Source organism: Taudactylus pleione, unplaced genomic scaffold (assembly GCF_031769625.1).
Source record: "Taudactylus pleione unplaced genomic scaffold, aTauple2 ptg000025l, whole genome shotgun sequence".
In the NCBI taxonomy this organism is placed as follows: domain Eukaryota; kingdom Metazoa; phylum Chordata; class Amphibia; order Anura; family Myobatrachidae; genus Taudactylus; species Taudactylus pleione.
Window position 1 is genome coordinate 10345229 of NW_028284427.1, and position 17758 is coordinate 10362986.

The 17758-nt window shown below is 41.2% G+C and overlaps 1 protein-coding gene across 2 annotated transcripts in view; it reads left to right on the forward strand.

Moving 5' to 3' along the window:
- SLIT3 (slit guidance ligand 3) overlaps positions 1–17758 on the forward strand; it is a 747204-nt gene that overhangs the window by 632638 nt on the left and 96808 nt on the right. For both annotated transcript variants that reach the window (XM_088451316.1, XM_088451322.1), the window contains 3 exons: positions 2682–2845; positions 9027–9159; positions 16744–16812. In XM_088451316.1, coding sequence (XP_088307442.1) covers positions 2682–2845; positions 9027–9159; positions 16744–16812 — 366 coding nt within the window. The remainder of the gene's footprint in view (positions 1–2681; positions 2846–9026; positions 9160–16743; positions 16813–17758) is intronic.

Sequence of the window (17758 nt, forward strand, 5' to 3'; positions counted from 1 at the left end):
GTATGTTTTGCTTGTTCGTTCAGACTTAGAGGTGTGAACAGACTGCAATGTGCGTACGGATCATTTGAATAGCCACCCCTTGTTTTTAAACGAACGACCGCAAATAGCGAACGGCTCTGAATGAGGGCCTTTGAGCATTAAAAAGAGTTTGTGTACATACATAAAATTAATTTATGTTTCATATACACCTTATACACACAGCCTGAAGGTTATTGTATACTGTACTTTAATGAATTTGTGCCTTAAAACAAGTTTGTGTACATTGAACCATCAGAAAGCAAAGGTTTCACATTCTCAGTCATACTAAAAATATTCCGTAATTTGGAATATTCCGTATTTCGGAATATTTGGATATGGGAGACTCAACCTGTACTAGCATATTTTGGTGTCCCTAAAGTAATTTTTTAAAAATTCTGCATTTGTGCACCTGCCGCTATAATTCTATTCTAGAAAACATCTGCCGCATACTTGCAGAATAGCCCTGAACCTATTTCCCTATTGTTTAACAATTTTTTCCCTTTTTTTTTTTGCACCCCAATTTTTAAATACATTTTTTAGGGTGTCCCTATTTTTTTTTAAAACTTTTTTTGACACAGTTCTTTTTTAAATGTCAATCTCACGGGTGCAGGCTATTTTTTTAAGCCTGCACCCCTAAACCCTAATTCTGCACTTTTTTTCGACACCTATTCAATGGTGAAAAGTTATCACCGTTTTTTATCAAAGACTTTTCAAAACTGCGATAAGTCTTTGAAATTGAATACGGTGTAAAACTAAAACAAGTGATATTAACGCAAAAACGTTAAAAAGTGCGATATTAGCGCAAAAACGTTGTTATCGCACCCATATTGAATACCCCTATAAGTGCCATAAATCTGTATTTGCATTTTAAAATTTTTTGAATACAGTGGAAAAGCTTCTAAAACTAGGGCTGAAATTCAGTTAAACCTATCAAATTACCTTAAGCTTCAGCTACATTTACCATACTGCCACTTCTAAAACCTCATTTTATGTGCGTGCATGCGTGCGTGTGTGTATACAGTACAGGAGAACGCTTCACCTATTGACGCAGCAGCAATATCGGACGCAGTGGAGCTATGCGTATGTGACTGACTCGCACTGCGCATATGTTCCGATTTTGTAGGTATAGAGTCGCAGTACAGATTTGTATATACAGTAGCAGCAATATAGGGAGCGTTCCTTGATGGTGACCGGGAGGTAACAAGGGTGGTGGCTGAAAAGATGCACAGAGATGTTGCGTCCTATGGGGGTGTCGGAAGCGTGTCGCAGAAAGCAGTTGCATACAATGATGCTGAATTACTCACACAGGAGGCCATAATCAGATGGAGAAAAGGCCTCTTCCATAAGGCTGCTGCAAGTTTCAATGGTGCGACCAATAGTGTGTCTAAACATGCACCAAGCTGTATTTCAGCATCTACGGACTCTTACAACGGGCATCTCAGCCCGTGTACTAGGGCAGGCCATCGACGATTCATAATCATTGATGGTTTATGACTGATGTCTAATGCTTTTACCATCGACAACCAGTTGGTTTCCCTCCATCGATGTCTAAGCATAACCGAAAGGGTTTTTTTGTGTTTGCTTTTTACAAGGTGCCGAGTCATGGAGCATAGCTCCGTCCGTCCTGACGTCTGCAAAGCCCTATCCCCAGGTTCTGATTGGCCCTCAGGCCAGTCAGTCAAAGAAGAGGGATGACCATCAGTTGGTGAAACCATCGATGGTCATCCATTGCATAGTTGGTAACCTTCAATGGCCAATTGCTATATGGCTATCGATAGTGTGTATGGCTATCAATTGTAACCATCAGTGGAAACCACAACGATGGTCATCCCTACCTTGCACATACAAACGCATGGATGTACACCAGGAAAGGGCTTTTTAGCTGCACTCTAATCTTCTATAGTCAGATAGAATTATCCAGATCTGTAAATAGATTCATTAAAGGGTTTGCCTTCCTTTCCAAAGGCTAGATACTTATACAGCTACATACCAATTACAAAAAGCACACACATCAGCTAAACACACCTTTGGTATGTTTGTGTCTGACACAAAAAAATAGGCAATTCTGCCACCTCTGACTCAAATATGCCTACATTGTCTTTCTACAAATTCGATGCTTAAGGTGCCTACACACTAGACGACTCGCATAAGATGCAATGTCGTCAACGATTTCCCTTGAACTCCACCGGCAACTCCCCTGCACTCCCCGACAACCGATATCTTGCATAAACTGTCCAATCTGACAAACGATCTGACCTATGACCTGAATCTTGTTAACAAGATTGGCAGATCTTGCCTGCTGTAGGCAATATCTGAAGATGCAATGTACGACCTGCGGGGACGCGCATCGGCATCGTGATGGTCAGTGGACACTCACGATTTAGACATATTTTACACGATTTGTTGTTCTGATGAGTCAAAATCGGCAAAATTTAGCAAAATATCGTCTAGTGTGTACACACCTTAAGACATGCATTCATTCAGTTCTGCTAATAAAACACGATCTCAAAGCTGCCTTGGGTTACTAAACTTCAGACAGGTCTCATGCATGAAATAATGATTGTTTTGTTTAGATAGAAGATTCTTAATTGATTGCAAATGTAAGATAACTGTGTGCAAGTATTACATGTCGTTTTTAATTTTTATATGTTTTTTGACTTTAGCAACCTGCTGTCCAATCCTTTTAATTGTAACTGTCACCTTGCGTGGCTTGGAAAGTGGCTTAGGAAGAAGAGGGTCGTGAGTGGAAATCCACGTTGTCAGAAACCTTATTTCTTAAAGGAGATTCCAATTCAAGATGTGGCTGTACAGGATTTTACATGTGACGGTAAGGCAATCATTGATGGCTATATGTATATTAAATCCACGACAAGTTAGATTTTATGGTTTGGAAACAAAATGTCTTAAGCATCTTCTACGCTTGCTATATAAATGTTTTCTCCAATAACAAACATAATTCATGACATAAGTTATACTGTATATAAGAATTCACATTTGGGGTAAATTCACTAAAGGAGGTAGTACAGAGGAGGGAATGGGTGATCTCACTCAGTCTGGGTTTAGTAACTTCAAAAAAATGCTGCTTATGCGGAGCTGTCCTTACGCCTGTCAGTAGGTTTATCTTCTGCAGCTCCTGAGATTTGGCGTAAATATCCATACTAAAAATGACTATCATCAGCAAATATCTTTATAGTTGTTTAAATGAATAAATAAATAAATACATACATGGAAAGAAAGACATGACAAGCACCTCTCCCCCCAGGTGAGAAATAAAATGTTGGTATCTGACTGCGTGTATGGAGTATATTTACTAAAGTACAGGTTTTTAAAAGTGGAGTTGTTGCCCATAGCAACCAATCAAATTCTACTTAACATTTATCTAGCACCTTCTAGAAGATAATAGCTAGAATCCGATTGGTTTCTATGGGCAACATCTACACTTCTAAAAATTCTCACTGTAGTAAATATAACCCTATGACTCCATGGGATCTATTCATGTAGCAATGAAAAGCCTTTTATCAGTGATAACAGGGCTTTTCATGGCTTTATCCTATTCACAGAAGGGGTCATTGTGGAGAAATCTGAGATTTCGCCGGGGGTGTCTCTGCTAAGTATACATATCGCTTCCCTATACATTAGAATGGGCAGAGCGATTCGTAGACGCACGGAAAGCTCAGCTTTCTGTTTCGCTTCTAAAAATCTTTTCTCCATCTCTGGATGGCGTAATGTGCCACCTGAGCGGAGAAGAGCATGGAAAACATCCAACATCCAACTCCCTGCCTTCTCCCCGACCCCTTCTCTGACACCGGCCAATCAACGTTGCCCAGGGAGTAAGTGGGAGGGAGAAAAATTCCCTCTTGCTCCCTGTGTGTTACCGAATCTAATGAAATGCTAAGTCACCTCTCTCTGTTTGCTGCCCTCGCTGCCGGCTCACTCTGCCTGCACCCCTCCGGCGCTCTGTCCTGTGCTTAGATTAATAAAGTGACCCAGCATATGCTATCTGTCCGGTGCCCCATTGCGACTCTCTCATGCGCAGAGGCGTCCCGCTAACAGAGTCCACGATAGGATGGAGCGCCGCACTTCACCAAAGGATCACGGAGGGGGCGGATTTTCGGATCACTTCTCTGGACAGGTAAGTATATGTGAATTACATCTTAAAACTACTATATATTGCATCGATATTATGAGATATATAATGATAATCAACGGATGGCGTTCTGAAATGTACATGAATAGACCCCCATGCTTCTGGTTTTCTGCTATAATGCCCCCAGCACAGCCTGTCATAGCCTAGAGCTTCTAACAACTTTTTAGGGGTGGGACCCCACACTGTTTGCAGCTCTGCCAGTCTAGTCTATGAATACTGCTGTGTCCAACAACTATGGGAGAAGAAAAGGCTGTTTTTTGCTATATATTTTTATTTTGTTAGAAAACTACATTTACACTGCAGGAACCATCATTCTTTGAGATGATGATGACCAGCATACCAAAGCATGTATTACCCCTGTGGTGAGAGGGGTTGTCTCTCACCTGAATTGCCCACAGTCTGGTGGAATCTGCTCCCTTCAAGGGAGGCTGTAATGAAACCTGTGCATTCTGCATTAGCAGTGGAGGTGTGGATTCCAGGTTTTCACATTTACACAGACCCAGCTGGAATAATCACTGGAGCACAGGAAGGGTTTCTGGCAGGCGATAGGCCAGGGTTGGTGGTTAGCATTAGGGTGCCAGGACCTGGAAGGTCCACAGACATTAGCACAAGGAGTGCTGAGAGATTTACTTTTATGTTTATTTGCTTATTTTCTGTTATGTGCCTGTGTGTATCCACGTATGCTATGGTCATACTTACCTACCTTTTGCTTGTCCTCCCCGGGAAAAGCCTGAGGAGGACAAGCAGGTGGGCTGTGAAGGGGGTGGGGCCTGACAGGGCACGTCATGAAGCCCCGCCCCCTTTGTGGTAAATTGGCGCAATTGGCTTAAATTTAAATAAAGAGCGGTGCTAAATGACGCGATTCATGGAGAATCGTGTCATTAAGCCCCGCCCCCTACATGGGGACCCGCGATCGCCATGGAAATTTTCCCCATTCTGCCCACTTCACTGTGAAGTGGGCAGAATGCGGGAGAAATGCCTACCCTTCCTGGGGTGCGGGGGGTTACCCGAAAAATCGGGAGCTTCCCGCGAAAACCGGGAGGGTAGGCATGTATGGCTCAGGTGCAGTGTCTGCTACCATTAAAAGACACTGCTTTACCAAGTACCTGCCTGTCTTGAGTCCTCATTTCTATACCCCGTGTTACACCCCATACGAACACATTTAATCCTACATGATTCGCACAGACCTCAAAGATCCCTACAGCTCAGCATATAGGAAGATACTCTCATTTTGCATACCGCTCATATCAGGAAAACTGTATTTAATAATTCATTGTATAGTTTTAAAGGCTATTCCACATTCAATATTAAAATGTAGCTGACCAGCTTCTTCCCTTTAACAAGACCTGGCAGGAGCAGATGAAGCAGTACTGACTGGGGCTACAAAGGTGCTGCTGGAGCCTTGGAAAACTATTTTTCTGCATGCTGGTCCCTGGACTTGCTAAGGAGCAGCAGCAGCTCCATTAAAGTTTAATGTTTGTCTAGTACTGCTCCTTCCAATGCCATCTTTTTTGCTGATTTATCATTGTTACCAGTTCTTTTATTTACTAGAGATCAAGCTATGGGAGATTTGAAAGAAGGCGTGTGGGGTACCGCATGAGAGAGTTGTATGTGCTATTGCTATAGAACTAAAGCCACTACTGGCCCGCCATGTGCCACCTTCCACGCAAGACATTGGAAAATCGGCAGGTCACATCAGTGCTTTACTACTATGTAGTGATTTCAAAGAAAAGCCTCCATTTTACAGGGAATGTATTTCAACCACACAATAGCATTGAAAATCGAAATTGTGACATGCTGAGGAAAACAGTGATGTTTTCCTTATTCACTTGGCAGAAGCATTATGTCGTAGCTAGGTCTCTTTTCTTAGAACTGCAATTTGTTTCTGTTTGGTGGCTGCGGATAGACATTTCCAAGAAAGTGAGGCACTATAGTGCTGTATTTAGTTGTTATAGGAACTGAACACAATTGTAACACCAAGTTGTACGCATGTGGTTTGTTCTAAGATTGATTGACAATTCACTGGAAATATATTTCTGTTAAGTGGAATAAACAGACTACTTATATGTAATTGTTTCTTAAAACATGTCAAGTCTGTATTCCTGATTTCTTGCATATCCTGTAACATGTTTAAGCAGGGCTCAAGACTAGTGACCTTTATTACTGTTGAGGTAAAATCAGCTCGTGACGTTTGGTGACATGTTTGCCAAACATATCATAGATTTAGACAAAATAGACTCTTTAAGGAAGTTTTTATAGTGGTCAGCAGTTTTCCTGACTAAAAAAATAACATAAAATGAGGGTAAATTTACTGTCAACATCATGGGGATCATTGAGAAGTGGAGAGCGCATTCCAAATAGGGTGCAAAGATGCCAGCGGCATAGAAGAGAACTTTTATGGGAGGGGAAGGGGGCTGTGGACACTCTGCTTGGTAAGTGGCGGACATTTTTTATCTTGGGCGTCTCATATGCATATGTGAGTTATCAACAAATCATTTCTGTGTTTGAGATACTGGAATTCATTAAAGTGAACTGAGAAGCTCATTCAGATCCTCTTGCTATAATGCGAATGCTCGTAGCTGACTGTTAGTAGCGATATACGTATGCATCGCATTGCGCGTGCGCGAACCACAGCGAGAGATCGGGAAGCGTATGCTCGCCCAGCATAGACAGCCCAGCTAAATGAGTGACAGCAGAAGCCGTTTGTGGGTGGTGACAGAGGCAGGCCACTAGAAACGGGAGAGTGGAGGTGCAAACGTAGGCGTGCCTGAGTGTCCCAACGCCGTTTCAGAGGCGTGCATAATTAACAGGTAGTGTCATTGTACACGTCACCTGGTTGAAATACACACTGAAGTGATCGCAGTGCTTGCGGCAGGGTATGGTCAATTTTAAGCGCTGCGATCGCATCCGATGGTGCTCGATGTACCAGTGGTTTCAAGCACTTCCAGGAGATGACGTGCGCAAGTGGGTGTCTTATGAATGGCTTGTGGGTGTCTGCATACACATAGTGATCGCACGCCAAGACATACTGGGCGTGCTAATGCCTTGCTGTGCAATTGCCTGCCTTGCTGGGCGTACACTGGATTTGCAAACGCATCGAGCGAGCGGCTCCTGAATGCGTTTTGTACTTTACACAGTGACACAAAACTAAAGGCCTTGATTTGACCACTTAATTGGAGGTAGCAGTAAAGGAGAATTCTGGTCAGCAGGGGTTACTAGTTGCAATGCTACAGACATTTCCATCAGTATATGGTTATGTTTTGGGGTTAGGCGGCACTAGGCAAAATGTGATTCATTAGCTGTGGAACCATCCACTCATGTGACACATGCCTCCCTTTCATAATTTCCGCATGGAAAGCAGTATAATATTGTGGTCATTCATTTCCCCCTTAGCCGCTACTTCCAGTGGGGAGCTGGTTGCACATTTCGGTTGTCTGGCATGAAATAAATTGTTAGCATTTGTTCAAAAGATGAAACTTGCAAAAAGGAAGAAAAACAGTTTATGTAAGTGCTAAAGTGAAATTGCTTAATACGTCAGAGCACACCGTAACAGGAACAGTCAATCTAAAAGCACAGAAAGGGTGACCTTGTAATAATTGACATGCCAAAACAAAACGCGTTAGATCATTTTACATAGATCTGACTTCTATTAATGTGTAATGGAAACAGATGATGTATATCTAAAGAATCTTAATATGTCACAGCATGGGTTCTATCGCCCCCCATCAATCGCAGGAATAGGTATATTTTTTTATCATTGCAACATAACAAAAAACAAACAATTATCGAGTGAATTTGTGAAAAAAAGTTGCTAAATCTGCTGAGCATTACCAGTTTGGAGTGTTAATAGTAACTTAGGGTCTGATTCAGCAAGGAACGCAAGTGAGAGAACGCACGCACTCGTATTCTTCGCACTGCGTGTACGCGAACTAGCCAGTGCGATCAGGTAAGGGTACGCAGACTACACGCAGTGTGTACGCAGACCCTTCCGATATTGATTGACAGGAAGTGCCGTTTGTGGGTGCTGACAGGGGGTGATCGTGCGAACACAGATGTGCCTGCGCGTTGGGACGCCATTATCGGGGCGTGCATAATTAAGGCAGTGCGGCGGCATACGCAGCCAGAGGACTTGATGCACGCAGGAAGTGGCCAAAATCCTGCACGACATCAGGTCAACCTCTATTGTGCGTATGGTTCCGATGGTTCTCAATGTTACCGATGTTTCCGCTGTCTTGCGGACTACTCAGGCTTTGAGTAAAGGGAAGTGGGCGGCATTGTGTAGTGCTGGGCATCTGCATCTTATGCTGCTTTTGCCGTGCGTATGCAGTGATTAGCATATATACGCAGCGGCTGAGTGCGTGTGTGCACACACTTGCGTTCCTTGCTGAATCAGGCCCTTACTGCTTTGCCAGGAGAGTCTATGCAGTACTGCGGTTATGTAAGGCAGCATGTGTGTACACGTTATGAAGCTAAAAGCTCACATTTGGGCTAGTAGTTCCATTAGTTACACCAAAAACAAAGTACAAAAATACACAGGAAGCAGAGCATTCTCCACAGACGTGCCATTTTGTTCTGCCAGATGTCACCAGCAACTATTCTTATTTATTATAGACACTGCATGTCCCTCTGTTTTGAGGAGAAAACTACACCCACTTTCTATCAATGTGCGCAACATGCTCAGGTAGCAGCTGCTACTGGTCAATAAACGATAATTCTACTGTTGAATAATTAAATATTCAAAAAATCCATTCCAGCCTGGGAAAGTGATGGGAGCACTGGTTTGAGCAGAAATACCTTTAATTTATAATCTACTTTGATATTTTGGCAAATTAAAAACATACTTTTATTGCTACCACTCTAGGCAACGAGGAAAACAGCTGCCTCCCGACCGTGCGCTGCCCGGAACAATGCATCTGTGTGGACTCTGTGGTTCGCTGCGGCAACAAAGGACTAAAACTGCTCCCTAAAAATGTACCAAAGGATGTGACTGAGCTGTGAGTATGCCACAAATAATGCAATATAATCCTCACCAATAGGCTGCCGCAATCCTTCAGCCACTTGTGAACAATCGCATCCATGACTGAAAAAAAAAACATTGTAAAGAATGATTTGTACTAAGTAACCTAAAAAGCTCATTACAACAGGAATTTTCTGCTTGTTAAAGATTAAGATAATTTTAAATAATCAACTTTATTCAGCAAAACAACCGTGTCTGTAATATGTAGTTCTATGTATTTATACTGGTAACAGATGAGCTCATGGATTAACTTCACATATTGTTTCTATAAACTGGGCAGTCTGATAGATGAGACACTCCCACACCTGATATTGCTGTTAATATTATTTTAAACTTGTTTTGCTGTAATTATTTACCTGAAAACACCAGGGGAGGATCAAGAGAGGGGAGAGCCTGTGTGCTGCCTCCGTGCTCCCCCCCTCACAGCGGCTTTTTCTGCATTAGACTTGCCAGAGTCTACTGTGCATGTGCCGATCTTGGGGAAAGGGTACAGACTCCATTTCCAGGTGATTTCTCTGCAGTGGGCATACACAGATCTCCGGAGACATGGCACCATACCACGTATCCTATGTTATCTGCAGCAGAGCCTCTGCGTGAACATCAGAAACCTGAATAACCCTCAGGTTGCTCAGGACGTCCACCAAAATCACACTGCCAGTACCAGTGACGCTGTGTCCAAGGATGCAGCCACTGGCTTCAGCACACCCCAAAAATGGTCACAGGACCAGATCCGCACATGCGCAGTGTGGCTCCAGCGTATGCACAGATCATTAGACATCAGAGTATTATGTAGAGATCAAATTTATGCAAGTCTCTGAATCAGGCCGTACAGTATGTCATTTGGATTGATTTTTTATCCATCCTGAATACCTAAATTCTGTAGATTTCCAAAATGTTATATGTATTAGTTTTTTATTTGCAATCTTTGACAACTTATTCAACGTACGGGTGGCACAGTACTAAAGTGTGAGCACCATCAATAGTTGAAGTTAGTTGTTATTTGAAATTAAAATTTTTACCAGCTAGGAAAAGATTGAAATGTTTATAATAGTGTATGATCTGAAAACAGATCATTATATAAATTGCACACAGTAATCAAATGTCAAATGCAATTGCTTGCATGGGAAATCTTCAGCGTTCTTTGTTATGTGTTTGAAAAGCAGATAACAGGCTGGAGGAGATTCATTTTGCGGGTCTTGTTTATTCCTTTCTTGGGCCAATTTAATCCTGAGTATCCTTAATTATAGTGCATATGAAGAGGGACATGCATGGAAAAAGAAACGGATTTGGACCTGTTTATTTTTTCCCCCCCTTTTATTATATTCCCCTATTTTGCTTAATTCTTTATTTTACATGGCAGCAGTGGAGTAACTAGGGGGGCGGGGTCGGCCAGGGCAGCGCATCCGGAAGTTGTCGTTATAGAAGAATGTCCCTCAGCAATGTAGCTTCCTGCTCTGTGAATCCCAGCATCTTCTCTTCTTATTCACATTTCGAAACACAGTAATAGTTGGGAATCGAACCAGTCACTTCATGCTTTGCAGTCAGACAGCTTACCAATGAGCCATTTGCTAATACAAGAGAAGACTGTGAATTCTAACTATATCAAGCTACATCACATTCTTATTAATCTAAAATACAGTTATATCTAGGATTCGAACGTAGTATCTCATGCTTTGCAGTCAGTCACCTTATAAATGGAGCCATTTGCTACTACAGTGAAAGCCTATTAATTCTAACTATATCAAGCTACTTTACATTCTTCTTAATTTAAAATAGTCGGGTGCGTCGGAACGATTTTATGTTGGGGGGTCAATGTTCCCAGAGTGAAGAGAAATGGTGGCGTGTCATGTTAACAAGCCCCCAATTTCCAGTGGCCACACCCATTGCAGTATGTAGCCATGCCCATTTTGGCATGTGCATCTATGGCGCGCATACACAGTTGGGGCGGCGCCATTTTTCCTTTTGCCCTGGGCGCCAAATTCTCTAGTTACGCCTCTGCATGCCAGTGTCTTAAGGGAAAGTGGGTAGTTGGTGGTGATAAATTACACCTTATGTTTTAATATTGTTCTTATTATATAAATATAATTGCACAATGAAGCTGATATGTTATATTTCCCTTCTGATTTAAGAGACCCACCTCAAACATTTCTGCGCTACTAATGTTTTACTTTTTTTTATATTATTTCGACTGACGTGATTAAAAACTCTAAACTTCTGATTATCAGACAGGTCGCAAATATTCTTCTAGTCAATTAACAATTTTCACAGTTCAGACAGTAAAAAAATATTAAAATGTACTAACTTCTGCTCAAAGATCTTCAATATTGTCAATGTGTATGTGGTATCAAGATGGAGTTTGGTTATTGATTACTGAATTAACAGTATATATATATATATATATATATATATATATATATATATATATAAATGTGGGGCACACATACTACACTGTGCTTTACTAAGAATAATATAATCATTCACATCAGTCCATGCCCAATAGAGCTTGCAATATTGCAATATATTTTTCACCCTACATGGATGCATGTACACACTAGTGTTAAGTTTTCTCTAAAGACAATTTTACTTACAATACCAGTATGTGTTTGGAGTTATGTCACAACAAAAATTACCATACTTCTAAAATAAATGTAATGATAAGTAAGAATAAATTATAATAGACGATAAAGCTAAACACAAACATTAAAACAGACCTATCACATTCTATTTAGTTACACAATTAGGGACTGCTCTAATCTACTTATCGTGCAGCGGATTTCTGAATGTATGTGTGCACAAAGACAACCACTTCACAACATATAGTAAATGCCATTTATAGAGTGCAACATTTGCTTGCACAGGTGGAATGATTTCACAATCTCCGCTATTGACCCATAGCCCTTAGTAAATGACTCAGTATTGTCAGGGAAAAATCAGGATATATTATATTCTCAATGTGACCAGTGGTTGGTTGATACTTCACATTCTAAATAATCTTCTTGATTAAAAAGATTAAAAGAGCCATTATTCTAAACTTGATGTTTTGGCTGTTTTATTAGCAGATTTAAAAATGTTATAGGGAAATGCAGAAGCAGCACATTTAATAGGAGATTTTTAGACAGCACGGTTAGAAACCACCACACTGATTTATTTCATTTTTTTAAATGGCAGACATACAAACAGTCCTGCAATCCCCTTGTACCAGAGAAAAAGGATAAAATATGATGTTAGCTATGGTGGCACTACAAATGCCAGTATGCATTGGTATGCAGATTTCGTCCCCTTTAATATTTTACTAACTATGCAGCTAAATCTATGTCACATGTTGCTGCGATCACTTTAGTGTCTTTTGCTGTAGTCGCATCTGCCCCTGGTGTACAAGTGTGAGTTTGAATGTGAAGACTGAGATGCCCACTTTCAGCATCTGTTTAGACGCAGCCAGTGGCAGAATTTACCTAGGGGCTGCGGGGTTGCAGCCTCCCCAGTAAAATGCGCTACTTCAGTGAGCCAGTTGCAGTCCGTGACTGCACTGGCTTCACTGTGACTGGAGGTGGTTTCCCATTGGAAGCGCCACCTGCCAGTCACACAAAGGACAGGTAGCTCCAGGGGGAGGTGTCTCCTCCCTATGGGACTGTCAGTCCGGGCTACGATTAGCAGAGAGTGGCTTCCAGTGAAAGCTGCTGCTCTGTCTTTTGGGCAGCTATACAGAGCTTCTTGAGGCTGCAACCAATGCAGTCCCCAGAATCCAGTGTTATGCACCAGATTCATTCCGCAGGCACCGGGATCCGGCCAAGGCCAGACCAGCAGCAGGGGCAGCCCTCCCCAAGGTAAGAGGGCAGGAGCCGCTCCTGGATGCAGCCGTCGGAACTTGCACCAGCCCCATGCTAATTGCAGATTATCCATCAGAGTGTGGTCACCAATGTTAACGATTAAGTGTCTAAGTTTGCAACCAGTTCAGCGAAACACCCATAACACGCCCATGAGACAGAGCATCTTTGTGTGTCTGCATTGCCCCCTCCCAGTCACCACCTAAGTGCGTCGAGCACATTTCTGATACAATGCGTCTGAATCAGTCCTGCGCCTCTATGTGTACACATGTGCTATATGAGATTTTAGGGATTTTGGTGCACGCGCTACTAGTAGCATAGAATCGCTCAACTCTGTAACCATCGGCATTGCATGCGACCTAGAAAAAGGCTCTATATGTGCTCCATTTCAAGAATTCATAAATAACTATGCCCCCTTTGAAGAATTAATACAAATCTGTGTCCTCTTTTAAAACCTCCCACAAACCAGTGAGCATTACATTTCAGCCCTTGTACCGTATTGCCCTCACTGGGAAATTCAGATCACATGTTTCCCAACTGTAGCAATATATAGTTCCCAATTTCCTGCGCCGTCTTCATCTCGGTGAACATATTAATATTAAGTTTACCTTTTTTGCTTCATCGTCCCCTGAGATGTTCGGCTAATGCTATCCAGAGGTTATCTTGATTGAAGCCATTCAGTTAGATTGGTAACTTTCATTTTCTTGAATCAGTAAATAGGAATAACCTTGCAGGCTTAATTAGATTTTGGTACAGTTTACATTTTTATTCTTACATTAGAGAATTGATTCAGCAGAGCAAAAAATCTAATGGATACACTATATAGTAGAAAGGTAAAATTTCCAGGCAACAACATAATCAGTGATATTTAACCATTTCTTCTAATTCACTTTATATAACTGTGCAAGATACAATACTGATATTTAAATTGTTTCCTGATGGTACAGTACATATCACTAAGACATTACCTGATGGTACATATCACTAAGACATTACCTGATGGTACATATCACTAAGACATTACGTGATGGTACATATCACTAAGACATTACCTGATGGCACATATCATTAAGTGTTCTATTTACTACAATCCGCATTTAAAAAGTTGTAGTGTGATATTTCCGACTGAATTTGCATTGCGAACTCAGGCAATATCACAGGGATTTATTAAAAATCCCTTGCAGGGACAGAGCTTGCGATAAAGCTCTGTCCCTGCGAATCCCTACTGCAGCCATATCCCTGTATTTTTCTGAAATAATACAGTGACAAGGTTCCACGCATGCGCCGACCGGCCGCCCATACTACCCCCCCGGCGTCCCGTTCCTCCTGTACTAAGCCCCGGCCGCCTGATTTTCGATGCGGAGGGTAACGCCAGGTTTTTTTGGCATTACCCTATAGAAGCTTATAGGCTTCTTACTGCATCCCACTCCCCGCTGCCTTACAGCCTCGCACCACTCCCTGACGGCCCCCCTCACCTCAGCCTCCTGTGTGCCAGCCCGTGCTCCTCCTGGGTCCCCTGCCTCCTCCTTCTCCTATTTTTCCGGGTGCAGGGAGGAGGAGGAGCCCAGGACTTCCTGCAGAGTTCACCAGCAGGAAGCTCCCAGAGCTAGGAGGGGGAGGAGACTCACTGAGACCCCCTCAACCAGCGGTGGCATCTTCGCGTATGCAAATTCAGCTAAGTGACGTCAAGGCTGGCGATTGCACGGCAAGGCATAAGCACGCCCACTATGTCTTGGCGTGCGATCACTGTGTATGCAGACGCCCACCAGCCAGTCTTTAGTCACCCACTAGCACACGTCATCTCCAGGAAGTGTATGAAACCATCAGTACATCGGGTTCCATCAGAAGTGACCACAGCGCTTGCGGTTGACTATACCCTACCACAAGCACTGCGAGCACTTCAGTGTATAATTCAGCCAGGTGACGTGTACTATGACGCTGCCTGTTAATTATGCACGCCTCTGAAATGGTGTTAAGATGCTCAGGCACGCCTGCATTCGCACCTCCACTCCCCCGTTTCAAGTGGCCTGCCCCTGTTACCACCCACAAACGGCTTGATCTGTCACTCATTCAGCTGGGCTGTCACTGCTGGGCGAGCGCTTGTTTTCCGATCGCTCGGACTAGTTCGTGCACATGCACTGCGATGCATGCGCCCTTTGCAAAACATCGCTCGCTCCGAGCGATCGCATGCTAGCGAATGGGTCTGAATCAGGCCCAGTGTTTCACAGAATGTTTTGTAAGTATTTTGATTCTAGGCTAATGTTTAGTATTCCCAAGAAAGTGTACAGACGATTAATGTTATGAAGATAGAACTGTTTTTGATATACACCTACCTACCTTCCATTTTACTATTCAGATCACATTATTTGCATATTTAAATATATTATTTTAGCATTAGGCATGAATTTTATTATAAAAGTTTAAGTTTAAAAAAATAAAAGTTTAATGTGAGAATAAAATATACTTTTTTTTATATATTATGTGTGTTCACATCTTAAATAGTTTACAAATAAGTATAATTATTTATATCAAAAATAGACTTATAATAGTCTAACAATTTGGGGCTGGACCACTGAGTTCTTCTAATACGCTTATGAAAATTGATAGTAATGCAAACTGCTGGTTAGAATTAGCCTTGGGCTGAGCTTTTTATTTTTTCCTCATTTTTCTGGAAGTCATTATTATTATTTTTTTTTTGTATAAGGTAATTTTTTTTTCACTTCCCCCGCTTTATAATAAAAGGATTCCTGCATAATGTTAAACAGAAGAAAAAAATAGCAAACCAGTAAAGTGTTTTAATTTTGATTTATAAAAAAAGTAGAATGCCAGATGTGATTTGTTTTATTTTTCATTTTTTTAAAGCTTTAGTTTTGACAAATGTGCAATGCTTGTTCCTACAAAATGAGCAATGACGTGGATTTTAATTTGCAATTTGATGAATAGATGAGATAGTTACAGACAGTGAAAAAAAGTTTATAAACCTTTAAGACTATAATTTTATTAATTTATGTTAAATATAAATATTTTTTCAATGGTTTTTAATATTAATAATAATATTTATGCATTGTACATCTTATGTGTGCCTGTTGTCCTAACAGTTAAAAACACTTAATTTTCTTAATAACTACAAATAACTAAAAACAGACCAGCTGATAAATACTATAATGTCAATATAACAGGATTCATCCTTTTTGTAAATGTTTACAAAAAGCTCTAACAAGGAAGAAAAAGTTTTCTATTGCAAAAACGTACATTCTGCATATTAAGCAAGTTTTTCTCCCATAGTTGTAAGGCGTTGGCTGTAGGGCGAGTGAACCTAACCTTTACTTTAGCTGAAATGGATCCTAGTTATAACCGCAGCCTATGGTTCCGCTTTGCATTTGTGAATTTAAAGATGTCCAAACACTTCAGAGCCAAAATAAAAATTACAGTCCCGGCATCATGTCAAAACCACTATCCCAATGTACTTGCAGTGGCCAAGTGCAAGGTACTTTCAGTAGTGAAGGACAGAATCTGCTTCTTTTCCCATTGATGGAGCAGTAATTATTAGCTATCCAGTCTTACTGCTCTGGGTTCTGTAAGCAGTGCCAACTTTTAGTTTTGCCGTTGCTGCAGAAAATGTAAATTTTCTTTGTCCTGACAATTAATTCCCTATTGCTTTTTATATACTCTCATATTCATATGCTCTTTTACCTTATGTCCCATTCTCATGTCAAAATTACTTTTTATCCATTTAGCTATTTGGAAGGCAACCAGTTAACATCAGTGCCAAAAGAAATCTCTGGTTTCAAGCACCTCACATTGATGTAAGTATAATTTCTTTATGTTCCACAATATACTTGTTTTTTTACCCTTCTCATTTTCTGAAGCCAAAATGAAGTATGTTTCATATACAGAAGTCTGTTTGTAGAGAATGCATGATTTCTGTAACATTTTTTATGTGTTTTCCAATCTCTTCACTGATGTATTATCTCAAGACTGCAATGACATTTGTATATAAAGTGATCATTGTTTAAGTAAAGTTGTCTATCTAAGTAAATAGCCGCACATTCATTAATTGCACAATGTAACTGAAGTTTATGAAAAGTTTAATATTGGAAAAATAGGTTGCCATCGCTCTTGTGGAGCTTGTGCATTAGAAGCCTCATAACTTATATTTGTTTTGGCAAATAGTTTTAATAGGCAGATCCACAATGTTTAAAAGAGAATCAATGCCAAAAATAAAATCACAGGCTGGTGGAGAAACATATGACCCAGTCAGCTTCTAACTATCACTTTACAGGCTGTGGGGTTTATGTATCAAGCAGTGAAGAGTGTGGAGAAGTGAACCACTGGAGAAGCTGCCCATAGCAACCAATCATCTTTGAAGTAGCATTTATCATATACAGTCTATAAAATAATAGGTAGGAGCTGATTGGTTGCTGTGGGCAACTTCTCCACTGGTCCACCTCTCCACGCTTTACACTGCTTGATACATAAACCCTTGTGTTTGCAAAAATGACAGGAGCTGATTGGTAGGTACTTAATCTCTCTCCACTTTATCTCCCTCCAAGGTTTGATAAATTTCCCCCTAATTTGAAAATGCCCTTTCATACCTGTGACACTGATACACGGGTCATTTCCACAGATTTGCAGTACATTAGCTGTATATTCCTTGTCTTACAGCAGTTGTGTACTCTAAACCTTTGCTCAGTGCAGATTATCGTGATGTGGGTGGTACAGTGTATATATACATCACTTTGATATAAGACA